Consider the following 14,602-nt stretch of genomic DNA (forward strand, 5'->3'; position numbering starts at 1 on the left):
AGTCTTCTAAGTCCACAGTGTCTCCCATGAGAAACAGAGATCCCCTTTTCTATTGAGATATACAGGCATGTGAGCGTGAGCTTATCTGTACTAAAAGACAAAAACGATACATTTTCCCAGCTAGATCTTTGTGGTTAGATTTCTGATAGCCAGAACAGTTTATAGAGCAAACATCCAGTTTTTAACTGGAACCATCAAATAGCTAAAATTCCCCAGAGGCAATTTTTGTGTGAGAGGCTAGTTCCTCTAAACATATTCAGGTGGGTAGCCATGCTGGTCTGAAGCATCAGAACAGAGTTTGAGTTTAGTAGCACCTTTAAAACCAACAAGGTTTTATTCAAGGTATTCTAGAGTTTCTGATGAAGTGTGCATGCACACGAAAGCTTCTACCTTGAATAAAACTTCATTGGTCTTAAAGGTTCTGACCTTGCCAGATGGATCTATGTTCTTAGGAATATCTGCAGTGTCAAGAGGTTTGCATGCTTTTTTTAGCCTGGGAAAATTGGCCTAGGAAAATTGAGAACCTGGCCCATTGAGAGCATGCCAAGATTCTAATTTGGGGAGGGGTAATGGAAAAGTAACTTTGTAGATTTCTAGGTTATTTCTAGCAAGGGAAATCCTTGCTTCTGTTCACCATTTCCTCCAACAGAGAGATTTCTTATTTACAATCAAACTCTTTACTGGGAACTCGACAGGGGCATGATGTACTGGACGCAAATTTCTTTCCCAAAATACGTAAGATGTCCGGAGGAGCTGCTGTTATGAACACCATAGAAGGCTGTTTGATTGCCAGTAAATCAGTGTTCTTATCTCGCTGGACACCTGAGATGCATGCAGCTTGTAGACCTGGGCAGGGCACAGCTCCCCAGCAAGGCTAAGGACTAAATAAACCTATAAAGTCTTTGCATCAATCTTAATTTATATCCAAAAATTCTTGTGGGCTAACATTGCCGGGTTCCAATCACAGCTTTACGCCTCCAAGAATTCTCAGAAGCAAGATATTCTGGCTGCCAATTAGTGTAGACATTTCAAAAATACACAATAGGCTCCAGAGCTGACCTCGGTGCTGAACATTGATTAAAGGGTAAGCATAAATCAGCGTCAAAGTCCTCTCAAGCCCTAATGGAAAGGCAGAAATAAATGCTGGATGGAGCTGTAAATTATGCTGGTTAACACTTCAGCTTTATAACCTGAAGAGCCCAGTGCTCTCCACCGCCCCAGTGGAAGCATTCAACGATGATTGCAAGAAGAGAGCGAGAGCAAAACTGACTCAAGATCTGTTCCAGAAGAAGAAGAGTTGGTTCTTATATGCCGCTTTTCTCTACCTGAAGAAGTCTCAAAGTGGCTTACAGTCGCCTTCCCTTTCCTCTCCCCACAACAGGCACCCTGTGAGGGAGGTGGGGCTGAGGGAGCCCTGATCTTACTGAAGAAGAAGAAGAGTTGGTTCTTATATGCCACTTTTCTCTACCCGAAGGAGGCTCAAAGCGGCTTACGGTCACCATTCCTTTCCTCTCCCCACAACAGACGCCCTGTGAGGGAGGTGAGGCAGAGAGAGCCCTGATATTACTGAAGAAGAAGAAGAGTTGGTTCTTATATGCCGCTTTTCTCTACCCGAAGGAGGCTCAAAGCGGCTTACAGTCGCCTTCCCTTTCCTCTCCCCACAACAGGCACCCTGTGAGGGAGGTGGGGCTGAGGGAGCCCTGATCTTACTGAAGAAGAAGAAGAGTTGGTTCTTATATGCCACTTTTCTCTACCCGAAGGAGGCCTTCCTTTCTTCTCCCCACAATAGGCACCCTGTGAGGGAGGTGGGGCTGAGGGAGCCCTGATATTACTGAAGAAGAAGAAGAGTTGGTTCTTATATGCCACTTTTCTCTACCCGAAGGAGGCCTTCCTTTCTTCTCCCCACAATAGGCACCCTGTGAGGGAGGTGGGGCTGAGGGAGCCCTGATATTACTGAAGAAGAAGAAGAGTTGGTTCTTATATGCCACTTTTCTCTACCCGAAGGAGGCCTTCCTTTCTTCTCCCCACAATAGGCACCCTGTGAGGGAGGTGGGGCTGAGGGAGCCCTGATATTACTGAAGAAGAAGAAGAGTTGGTTCTTATATGCCACTTTTCTCTACCCGAAGGAGGCCTTCCTTTCTTCTCCCCACAATAGGCACCCTGTGAGGGAGGTGGGGCTGAGGGAGCCCTGATATTACTGAAGAAGAAGAAGAGTTGGTTCTTATATGCTGCTTTTCTCTACCCGAAGGAGTCTCAAAGAGGTTGACATTCACCTTCCCTTTCCTATCCCCACAACAGATACCCTGTGAGGTTGGTGAGGCTGAGAGAGCCCTGATATTCTTACTCAGTCAAAACAGCTTCATCAGTGTTGTGGGGAGAAGAAGGGTAGGTAATTGTAACCCCCCATTGAGCAGTAAAAAGCAGGGTACAAAAAACCTGCTCTCCTTCATTTAGAGGAAATACGGTCATGGCCTTCTAGCAAAGAGGTTTTGTTTGCATGAGCACATTAAACAATCACTCCCTCCTGTACTTTGAAGTCAGCCAGGGCAGAATTCTCATCCTTCAGGCGACCTGCTCATTCTGTCTATGTAGATCAACTCTAAGTAGCATCAAATTAGAAATAATAACTTAGCGAGTAACAGATGGTAAACACGGCGAGATAGCAATCCAAACTGTTTTTATTTTAAATGAGGCTTCTATTGATTTTTATCGTTACAATAACTCTTTGTGGCGCCTACTCATACGGCAAAGCAATTGGATTTAAAACTAGATCATATTTGTCCTGAGTCAGCTGCATAAATGATTTTTTTTTTTTAAGGGAATGGTCCCTTACAAAATTGATAATGCTCCCGTGTGCACCAGGATTTGCGGAAATAAACCCTCCCTTGCTAAGGACACGCAAATACAGGAGGGGATGGGGGCCTGCTCTAAAATGCCAATTTGATTTGTAAACCAAGATGGGAGGTGTCAAACACTTTTAATATTTATGACCAGATTTCCCAGAGATATTGATCATGAAAGGCTCCTCTTAAGAAATGTGCCCACTGGTGTGCTGGAATGTCTTGTGTTACTGTAGCGTCGGTAATGGGTTGTGTGTGCAGTGATGAATGTGAAAATGCCTGGGGTGTTTCCTTTAGCATGAGTGCTGGCGTGGCCGATAATGTGTGATCGTCTTTTGAAAACAACAGTTACCTAAACTGTGATTTGGGATCGTTATTGCATAGTCGAGATGAGTACCTTGCTCCGTATGCAGCTGCGTGCACGTGCTATAGCTGAACAACTCTGGACAAATGTTATAACATCTTACCAGTATGACATCTGATTGGTCTCATAAATTCTCAGAAGAAACCCCCCCTCCCTTGGAACAAATAAGGCTGATCATATCTGCCAGTAGGCTGTGTTGATGATTGGAATCCTAGCCATTTTTATGATTTTCATTGCTACTATTTCAGTGTTTTATGATGAATGGTTTTATTGTATTTATTACGTTTTAGACTGCCCCGAGCTGGCCCTTGGGAGGGGCGGTCATCAAAATCTAAATCTAATCTAAATAATCTAGACTTGCGATCCACTAGGAGTCTCTATATTTTCAATTCAGATCTGGAGTCCCAGACAAACGGTTTGGGGGGATGGAGAAATGTTGCAGGGAAGTGGGTGTTCGCCCCTCCCTTGCTTCTTCTGCCATTTAAAAAGCCACCCAAACCCTTCAATTGGCTCTTGACGAATATTGACTCCCACCCATTCAGGAAACCTTTCCAGGGCCCTCAAGAAACCCCAGGGTTTCATGAGACTCTGGCTGAGAAAGCCTGACATACTTCGAATAAAAGTTTGTGAGCCCTAAAAGTGCCCCTGGATTTGAAATTTGTTCCCCTGACTGTGTAAGTGGAGCTGTAACTTCACCCGCCCAAAGGGGCTGAACCTTTGTTTTGTTCAGAGGACCTGCGCCCGACTGCCTCTGTGGCAGCTCCCCTTCTTCTCCCACACCACTGATCCAGCCAGCCATGCTTTTGCCAGCAGAGGCAAACCTCTTTCTTCCCTCTCTGAGCTTCATCCCAGGCCGGGTTTGATTGACTGATTGAATCGGGCAACGTCTTCCCCACAATTAGAATGGGTATCATTTATAAAGCGGCCGGCAAGATCGATGGCACAGAAGAAAGGGAAAAGAGCCAACAAATAACTCTCGCAACAGGGCTATCCCCTCGCACTAACAAGGCCGGGAATAATGATAGGAGAACCAGGCTCGATAGCCATCACCATCTCTGAAATCGACGGAATGAGAGTCCCTATTCTTCATTTGTCATTATATTATATTTTTTTGTTTGTTTCTGCCGAGGTCTTTAGCCACCCGGAGACTAGGCTATCATCTCCCGTCAAGCAGATCTCAGGGAAAGCTAAACAAATTTTGAACTGTTGCCAGTTGCCGCAAAAACTGAGCTTTGGCTTCACGGCCAATCCAAAGCTCAAGATCTATGTTTTAGGCATTGTCATCTAAGTTTAAAAAGAAAAAAAAATGTATTCCAAGGGTAATGGCAATCCATTCTCTGCAAATAAGTCATGTGCTCCCCAGCCTCCCTGCTTAGTTATGTGCCTTAAAATGCAAAAGGAGAAAGGTGCTCATTAGCGGGGACAAGGTTTATTGTGAGCAACCTGCGGGGAGCTGAAAGAGCTGGCGAAATTGCCTCTCTGCAGAGCACCAGGCTTATTGATTAAGCCCACGGGGAATGACTGTTGCTGTTCTTGCCAGCCAGGTTCCTGGTGGCCTCTTGGAAGGGTATCTTGGGTCACCAGAGCCTCACGTTCTCCCCTCAGTCCTTCTCTTCTGTGGCGGAGAGATGGAAGGAATGGAGCAGGATGCTGGCCTTGATTTCCTGGGTCCGATGCCGGCAAATCCCATACGGCGATGTGTTCCCGACGTCAAAATGATGCACACAGATGATTTAGTATTTACAAGGATATAAGGAGGCCCCTTCTGGATCACATCAGCTGCTCATCTAGTCCAGCATCCTGTTTCATGCAGTGACCAACTGGAGAGCCTCCAGCATGGTGTGGAAGCTGAGAACTTCCACTAATGTTCACCCATGAAGTTGCCTTCTGCAGAATCAGACTTTTTGTCCATCATGGTCAGTACTGTCCACTCAGACTGACAGTGGCTCTCCAGGGTCTCAGTCCATTGGAAAAGCACAGGAGGATTTCTCTGAGAGCCACTGCCAGTACTGACCATGATGGACAAAAAGTCTGATTCAGTAGAAGGTGGCTTCATGTGACTTTTGAACTCGTTAACCCTTGCCTCCTCAGTAGGGGCAACAACAGAAGCTCTGACTGAATTCTTCTCTGATGCATCTCAACTGCTTTATCCCATGCATATGGCAGAGATAAATGGGAGAAAGCACAGGTGGGAGAGTTTGTAACTGAGGAAGCCCAACAATGAAACTAGATGTTGCCTAGGAACATCATTGGTTGTTTTGATTGTGATTCTTAAAAACTCTGAAGGCTAGGACTTTGCTTCTTGCTTAATGTTGACCTCCAGTTGGATTAGAGGAATTCTTCTGACTAGAGATTGGGGGCTCTGAAAGGAAGGACCCTGTGTCAATTTTTACAAACCCCTTAGTTACGGTGAGCCATGACGTTTCAACCAGAACTGAATCCCCTTATAGCCTGCAGGGGGTCCCTCTCTTTCACAAACCCTGCATTTCCCCAGACCCCATCCCCAAATCTCCAGGAGTTTCCCAACCGGGACTTGACAGCCCTATTCATGAATGCTATCTGATGTGCCAAGATGGCTACAGAGGCAGCTGGGAGGGAAACAAACGTCAGGGTTGTGGTTGTGAGTGTCCTGCATGGTGTAGGGGGTTGGACTAGATGACCCATGAGGTACCTTCCAACTCTATTATTCTATGATTCTATGATTCTACGACTGCCTGAGGAAAGAAAGGAACATTCTGATGGAGGTGAAGCACCACCTTGCATGAATGTATGAAAAATGCCTTAACGACACACCTTGAGTGTTTGTGCCTGAATACTGTGTCCAGTTCTGGGCGCCACAGTTCAAGAAGGCTACCGAAACGCTGGAGGTATGTTCAGAGAAAGGCCACTGGGACGGGTGAGGGGTTGGGATCCACAGCTTAGGAGGAGAGGCTGGGAGAGCTGGTTGTGGGTAGCTTGGAGGAGAGGAGGGCAAGAGGGTGAGAGGATAGCTGCGTTTAATTACAGAAAAGGTAGACTTTCCTACTGCAGCTTTGGAAAACGTAACAATTTGGTGAGCCAGTTTGGTGTAGTGGTTAGGAGTGCGGACTTCTAATCTGGCATGCCAGGTTCGATTCTGCACTCCCCCACATGCAACCAGCTGGGTGACCTTGGGCTCGCCACGGCACTGATAAAACTGTTCTGGCCAAGCAGTGATATCAGGGCTCTCTCAGCCTCACCTCCCTCACAGGGTGTCTGTTGTGGGGAGAGGAAAGGGAAGGCGACTGTAAGCCACTTTGAGCCTCCTTCGGGTAGGAAAAGCGGCATATAAGAACCAACTCTTCTTCTTCTTCTTCTTCTTCTTCTTCTTCTTCTTCTTCTTCTTCTTCTTCTTCTTCTTCTTCTTCTTCTTCTTCTTCTTCTTCTTCAGTAATATCAGGGCTCTCTCAGCCTCACCTCCCTCACAGGGTGTCTGTTGTGGGGAGAGGAATGGGAAGGCGACTGTAAGCCGCTTTGAGCCTCCTTCGGGTAGGGAAAAGTGGCATATAAGAACCAACTCTTCTTCTTCTATCAGAACTGTCTATTCCTCTAAGAGTCCAAACCGAAATAAGGAATTTCTGAAACAAGCAGAACAGGGTCCTGGGTATTGGGCTCACCTGTTTTCCTGATTGCTCCTTTGTTCTTAATTTGAAGATTAATATTTTTTCTCAACAATATAGGCAGAAGGTATCATATAGGCATCGGCTCTGTTGTAATGAGGTCGTTCTACTGATGCTGCAGCTTTGCAGACAGGGACCAGTTATGCACAGATTGGATAATTTGCAGCTTGGCTTGAGCCGAGGCCGCCATTGCTGCGATGGGTGGGGTGGGCGGGAGAAATGCACGGGGTGGGGGGGAGAGCCGGAGCACACACGCGTGGCTCTGTCATTGGCCAAAGGGGTTGCTCTACCTGCGCTTTTCGGCTGGGACGTGGCTGGGATCTCCACCCTCCATCCCTGTTGTTTTGACGGTGGGCTGTTGCATGCGCAGGTTGACTAGTGTGGGGTCAAGGGTATTATGCTGTTCTTTCTGATTATTTGTCACAACTTTCGGGTGGAGCCGGTTTGGGAGCTAGTACGTCCTGCATGGCCTACTCCCCAGGATAGGGGCCTCTTTAAAGAGGCGGCAGTCTGTGAGCCGGTGCCAAGCCTGGCTGGGCGAGGCACGGATTTCACAGAGCCAGGTGGCCCTGGATGGGTCCAGAAGAGGTTGGCTCCTCCTCTGGCATCCAGGGTGGGACACTTCCCTGGACAGGAAGGGGCAGCAGCTGGAGAACCCGCATTCCCAGATGGGAATTAAAACGGGAGGGGTTTAAGATGTCGCCGGGGAAAAACAGGGCAGTCGGCTGACTGCTCCGGCACCTAATCCTCTGCCATGCCAATCCTCACAAGGTTGTGGTTAATAAAGTTGCGGCCTTTTCACACCAGCACGTTTGAGTGTATTGGTTTAGCCCGAACTCCCACCCTGCCAGGCAATGGACTTTCAATCCACTTTCAAAGTCGATTGTCCTGTTCCACCCCGTGACTGCTCCGGTTTGCTGACGGAGCTCCATAAACAAAGCTCAGCCTTGGGAGAAGGGACTCTCTGGCTCCCTGCATGAGGGATCGCAGGGGCAGGGAAGCTGGGAGAGACGCCAGAAGGGCCTGCCTTTTCCGGAGCGATCTGGGGTTGAGCTCCAAGCTGATGCTCCAGGCCTTTCTGCTACCTTTTGTTTCCTCCCTTTCTCCTGTTCCGCCCACCTCTCCGATCCAAAAAAGGGCTTCTGGATAAATAAAAAAAGCTTTTTTGAGGGGAGGAAAAGGGACTTGCGGTGGAGGCATGGGGCGGGGAGCGCATGTCGCTTGGCAGAGCGTTGTTAGGTGGAGGCTGGCAGGGAACGCAACCCGGATTCGTAAGCCCGCATGAAATCACTGCACTGAATGCATTGCCGCACACACCAGCTGGGCAGCTGCTAGGATAAGATGTGTGTGCGTGTCTTGGGAGGGCTTTTTTTAATCCCCTTCTTCCCTGCCTAAAAGAAGACATGTGTCCAGCCATTGTCTACCATGTAAATAGACTCTGTCTAGACTTCTCCAGAGAGATGTCGGTGTGGGGAGAGTTTTGAAAGGACAGGAGAAGAAGGAGGGGGGGGGGAAGCAGGGGTGGCACCGAGGAAACCTGCAAGGGGGGGGGGGGTGAACCGTCTGTGTCCCTCTCTGCTGTCTTCGGCGCGCTCTGGATGAGAAGCGGCGCTTGGGGTGAGTAACGGGGGGATGGGCGAGCAAAGTCCGTCACTGTTGAGTCTGCTTGGACATGGAGCCACTGCAGCAGGTCCTGGGTGTCTTGGGGGGGGGGCAGGCTAGGGGGAGGTGGCTTCTATTTCGGGATTTCTATCACCGTGGCACTTGCTCACAGTAGCCGGGGATGTGCATGTTGCACTGATGTGCCAGCGATCTTTTTCTTTCTTTTTTTAAAATTATGCTGTCTTTGGGGAACAGGGTTCTTTGCTGGCTGGGGCCAGTCCTTTCTAAATGAGATCTAGATTTGCATTGGCGTGTCTTCATTTCCACCTGGTCTCAGTGGGGAGGTACATCTGGGTGGATGGAGTTTAGATACCCTACCGAGAGGTGTCCTTCATCTCCTGGGAACCCCTTGGACATTCCTCAGTAAATATTCTTGTGCTTCTCCTAAGGTAGACCTTTGTCTTGGATTTCCTTCCTGGTGAAGTTGTTAGGCGGCCCCCAGCATCTCCTGGAATCCAGCTGTTTAACCACAGTGAGATTTGGGACATGGTTCGGTCTATTTATCACATTTCAAAAAACCCTCATCCATCTCCGAACCATGGATCTCCCCAACTCCATTTTATCCTAAAATCAAAGAGTTGGAAGGGGCCACACAGGCCATCTAGTCCAACACAGGGTCCTCCTATAGAATCATGGAATAACAGAGTTGGAAGGGACCTCATGGGTCATCTAGTCCAACCCCCTGCACTATGCAGGACACTCCCAACCCTATCACTCACCCACTGTCACCTGCCACCCCCTTGAGTCTTCACAGAGTCAGCCTCTCCGTCAGATGGCTATCCGGTCTCTGTTTAAAAATTTCCAAAGATGGAGAAATTTTTAAACAGCCTAAAGCATCCCTTCTCGCTGCCCTAACTGGATATGGCCCCACTTGGTCATGTGGCTCTCTGGCCACCCAACCTGAAGAACCCTTTCTGGTGGGCTGTCAAGATGTGAATAGGATCCTGAGCAGGCCTGATTAGGATGGCCCCTGTGTGCTCTTTTGTGGTGAATCAATTCAGGCTGCGCCATGCTGCCCCGTTCCTTGGAAAGACTGTGATGTACTGATTTCCAAGCATCTGTCCCGTTTTTTTTTCCTTCGAACCGTGGGCTCCGAAGATAAAAACACAGAGCAGCATGACACATGCTGCAGATGCCATAGAACAGCAACTGTAAAATACATCGGCAGCAGCGAAGAAGGAGAAGGAGGAGGGGAGTTGATTGTTGTACCCTGCTTTTCACTGTCTGGAGGAGTCTCAAAGAGGCTTATGATTGCCTTCCCTTTCTCCCCCCCCCAAACAGATGCCCTGAGAGGCAGGTGAGGCTGAGAGAGCTCTGAGAGAACCATCACTGGCCCAAGGTCACCCAGATGGCTGGAGTGGGGAATCAAACCCGAATCTCCAGAACAGAGTTTGGCACTCTTAACAACTATGCCATGTTAAGAGTACACTCAGGAGTGGTTTAAGGATCTGCGGGGTGTGTAGCCCCAGAGCCAATTTAAGGATTTGTGTGGGCCCTAGCAGAGTACTGTTTTAGTGGGAGCAGCCAGACGGAGGGCAGTGGAAAGGGCTGACATTCCAAGGGTCCTTAAAGAGGGGAAAGGGAGGAGAAGAGAGGCTATGGTCCTGATCCATGGAAGAGAAGGCATAGTGCAGGGTCCCTGGACGCACAAGACCCGTAGCATACTCAGGGCTACATGGATAAACCATTCCTGAGTACACTACCTGTGGTCCTCCAGATGTGCATGGACTACAATTCCCATGAGCCCCTGCCAGAAAATGCTGGCAGGGTCTCATGGGAATTGTAGTCCTTGGAGATCTGGAGGACCACAGGTTGACTACCTATGCACTACACAACCACTGCTTCAAGGATGAATTTATAACCAGCATATTCCACCCAACCTGACAAAATCTGAAAGTGTTCTTTTCAGTTCTGTATGGGGGAAGGCAGAAAATAAATTCCCCCAATAGACAAAAAATATTTTAAAAGTCACAATGATGGCTTTTTGCAGCATTTCATTGATATCTAAGTGGGAGGTGGTACCAGAGGGAAGCCTGGGGCACTCCCAGTCGAGTTGCCAACTTTGGGTTGGGTAATTTCTGGAGAGTTGGGGTGGAGCCTAGAGGTTAAATGGCAACCTCAGTGGGATATAAATAGGGTTGGTGGCCTGTGATCTCTTGGGATGCCATAGACTCAGCCTTCTTTTGGGAATTTGTAGCCTGGAGACCAGCTGGGAAGTTACTCTGGAACCTTGGGCCAGCCATTCTTCCTCAGCCTAACCTACCTCACAAGGTTGTTGTAAAGATGCAGTGGAGAAGTGGAGAATGTTGGGCGTCGCTACGGCTGAGAAGGAATGGATCAGAATGAAGCAAGCAAGCAAATCTACAACCAAAGCTCCATACGAATATAGCAGATGAACTTTTCCCTTACCCTTTCTTTCCATGGCCCTCCAGTAATGCACAGACAGCAGAATGCTCTGAGCAGGGCCAATTTTATTTTTTATTTTTTTCTGAGATGATTATCACCATCCCTCAGAGTTTGCAAGGACTGTAGTCTAATTTTTGCCCTCGTTGGGTCTCCATAACCAAGTAACAGAGTGAAAAGAAACCACAAGGCAATAATTCTCACACCATTTTCACCTCTGTGTTGACTCAAGGGCCACGGCATCCAAAGCAGAGTTGCTTCCTTCGGTCCTGATTGAAGTCAGTGTGCTCAGTAAGATAGAACTCTGCCTAGGATTACCCTGTCATTCCACATGGGGGAATGTTCAATAGGCAGTAGCCATGGATTCAGATCTCATTATTCTGCCGTTTGGTAGGTTAGTCAGCAAGCTGATTAATCTAATCTACAATGCTGGCAGGGGCTCATGGGAATTGTAGTCCATGAACATCTGGAGGACCACAGGTTGACTACCCCTGATCTAGATGACAAAAGAACTTGATGATGCCAGCTACCTACAACGTCCCCCTTCTTACACGATAAGACAAAGAAGTTTTGCAATGAAACAGTTTTCAAAGTTTGTGAGTTCAATTGAGATTTCATCTGAGAATCATAGAGTGGGAAGGCACCTCCAAGGTCATCTAGTCCAACCACCCTGCTCAGTGAAGGAACTCACAACTACCTGCCTGCCCACAGTGACCCCAGTTCCATGCCCAAGTGATCCCCCCCTGACACACCAAAAATCTCCAGAATTCAGTCTGGCCTGGAGGAAATTCACCAACCATTCCACAGTGGCAATCAGCAATTCCCTGGGTATGCAAGGAAGGGCCACAAGAGACAAACACTGGCACATCCTTTCCTGCTCACCCACTCACAATCTGCCTAAGTTCATAAAAATCAGCATTTCTATGAGATAACTATCTAGCCTCTGCTGAAAAACTTCCAAAGAAGGAGAACCCAACACCTCCTGAGGAAGCCTGTTCCACTGAGGAACTGCTCCAACTGTCAGGAACTTCTTCCGGAAGTTTAGCCGTATATTCTTTTGAATTAATTTCAACCCATTGGTTCTGGTCCAACCCTCTGGGGAAACAGAAAACAACTCTGCTGATCTTCTCTATGACAGCCCTTCAAGTACTTGAAGATGGTTATCATATCACTTTTTATTCATCTTCTCTCCAGGCTAAATAAATTGAACTAGCTCAACCTTCCTTCATACGACTTGGTCTACAAACCACTCACCCTCTTCGTAGCCCTCCTCTGGACACACTCCAGTTTCTCTACCTCTTTCATCTTCCATACAGGCCATCTAGTCCATCCTTTCCTCAAGGCACGATCAGCCTAAATAATCCAGGATAAGTAACTGTTTGAAGTCTGCCAGTGAGAGGCAGCTCACCACCTCCTTCCACAGGCTTCTGGTGTTTGATTGCTGTAGCCTCAAGGAAGAATGGTTGGGAGCCAATCAGTAGACCCTGCAGATCCCTGGCAACATTGTAAACCATGGGCTCAGCGAATCCCCATCTGCATGTCTTTCCATTCCTATCATAATGCGTGGCATGTGTCTCCACGCACGGGAACCAGTCTGCAACCGATTATGGCGGCATGGGTCCATAGATGTGGGAAGGAAGGACAGATGGTGGTCACTGGTGACAGTCTGTCTGTCTGGGCTTGCCTGCGGGCAATATGGTACCTTGACAAGCCTACAAAATAAACACAAGCCATATCAAACACATTCCATTGACTGGGGAAGCATATGGAAGCGGTAGGGGCTTCCAACCACAAATTCTCGCTCTTCCAGACGAAGGCATTGGAGCTGTCCGACAGGCTATGCAAACCGGCTCGGATCTCCGGCACAATGATAAGTAGTTTATTCCCGCCGATGCTCATTAGGAAACAAAGGGCTGATGTGGAAAGGAACAGCACGGAAGACTCTGGGGTACCCAAGACAAGAATGATGAGCGGCTCGATTGTGCTTTTATGTGGTTGCCCTTTGTCTCCCTTCATAAATGCGTTATGAATTGTTTCCTAATGGTCTCCAGTGACCCATAGAGACTTCTTTGCATTCTTGCAAAGAAATCTTTAATGGATCTTTAGGAAGGGAGGTTAACTCTTTCAGGGGACGCTGTAGAAACCATTGGCTTCACGTTTCAGATCGGAACAGAGCTGGAAAACGTTTGCAGGGAAGGTTCTTTGCCTAAACATCCGGGAAAAGTTCCTGGCAGTTAGAGTGGTTCCTCAGTGGAACAGGCTTCTTCAGGAGGTGGTGGGTCCTCCTTCTTTGGAAGTGTTTAAGCAAAGGCTAGATAGCCTGAAATGCTGATTTTATGAACTTAGGCAGATTGTGAGTGTTGGGGGGCAGGAAAAGATGTGCCAGTGTTTGTCTCTTGTGGCTTTTCCTTGCATACCCAGAGAATTGCTGATTGCCACTGTGGGATAATAGGTGAATTTCCCCCAGGCCAAGCTGGCTAGGGATTCTGGGCTTTTTTGAAGGCAGGGAGCATCATCTAGGCATGCAATTGGGGTCACTGTGAGTGGGCAGGTAGCTGTGAGTGCCTGCATTATGTAGGGGGTTGGACTAGATCAGTGTCCCCAACCTTTTTATCACCGGGGACCGGTCAACTCTTGAGAATTTTACTGAGGCCTGGGGGCGGGGATACTCTTTTGCCAAGGGACGTCGCTACCACCGCTTGAGCCCCTGTTTCACTTTTTTCCCCGCCGGCACCCCTGACTTCCCGCCACCCGCTGGGGAGGGGGGTGATGCCAGCAGCAGCTGCGCAGTGCCACTCCAAAGGGGAGCCCCTGCCATGACGGCCACTGAAGAGCACCAAAGGTGAGCTGGCAGCAGAGTGGCAGGGCACCCCCAAGACAGAAGCTGGGGAGGAGGATGAGGAGGAGCTGCGGCCTGGTACCAACTGGTCCGCGGCCCGGTTCCGGTCCCTGGACCGGGGGTTGGGGACCACTGGACTAGATGACCCTGGAGGTCCCTATGATTCTCAGGTTCTTGTCCTTTCACTTTAGGGTCAGCGTCAGCCCTTTTCCATTGATGGCTGTCAGTGCTTCAATTCAGATGATTCGAGAAGTGAAATTTGTCGAGAATAACAGGTCATCCTTAAGGATGAGAGACCTTTAGGATTTTAACTCAGCAACTCATACTTTGAGGCTGTGGTCTAGGAATGTGGGTTGGGGGGCAGCATTTGCTGGGAGCAGCAGGGAGCATGTGGCCCACTGTGGTATATGGACTTGGTTCAGTGGAAATTGGGTGACTCCTTAAACTAGCGGTAAACAAGAAAGGGGTTTGCTACATTGTGCTTATGGAAGGAATAGGAGGTGTAGTTGCTTCCTACGAGAAGCCAGCGTCTGTGCCCAGATTGCCCGGTCTTCCACAACGGAAGGAGGCGTCAGGTTGATCACCATGGTTGCCCACCACCACTCAGTCTAGCCGTGGGAGAAAAATAAAAACACTCCCAAGCCTCTGTGCCAGTAAATCAGTTCCGAGTACAACCAGGAAGTAAGAATGGGTAGCTCTAGGAATCACAGAAGACTCTATGGCTTCTCCATAGATTGAGAAATGTGTGAAGATTTGAGCATAGGAGATGGCAGAATTTAGGGGGAAAAGAGAGCTGAGCCAGGATGGGATCCCATGTAGTCCCCTCTCTGAAGCTGGTGTTGTCTGCTGTCTGAGT

The 14,602-nt window shown here is 48.5% G+C and overlaps 1 protein-coding gene across 5 annotated transcripts in view; it reads left to right on the plus strand.

The window, feature by feature from the left end:
- PHACTR3 (phosphatase and actin regulator 3) overlaps window positions 1-14,602 on the plus strand; it is a 238,914-nt gene that overhangs the window by 32,527 nt on the left and 191,785 nt on the right. Inside the window, exon 1 of one of the 5 annotated variants that reach the window (XM_077335751.1) lies at window positions 8,403-8,459. The exons of the other annotated variants lie outside the window; for them this stretch is intronic. Within the exon in view, the coding sequence (XP_077191866.1) occupies window positions 8,441-8,459 (19 nt within the window). The 5' untranslated portion in view covers window positions 8,403-8,440. Of the gene's footprint in view, window positions 1-8,402; window positions 8,460-14,602 lie in introns of those variants that run through there. 5 annotated transcript variants of the gene reach the window in all.

The sequence above is a fragment of the Paroedura picta genome, chromosome 4 (assembly GCF_049243985.1).
Source record: "Paroedura picta isolate Pp20150507F chromosome 4, Ppicta_v3.0, whole genome shotgun sequence".
In the NCBI taxonomy this organism is placed as follows: domain Eukaryota; kingdom Metazoa; phylum Chordata; class Lepidosauria; order Squamata; family Gekkonidae; genus Paroedura; species Paroedura picta.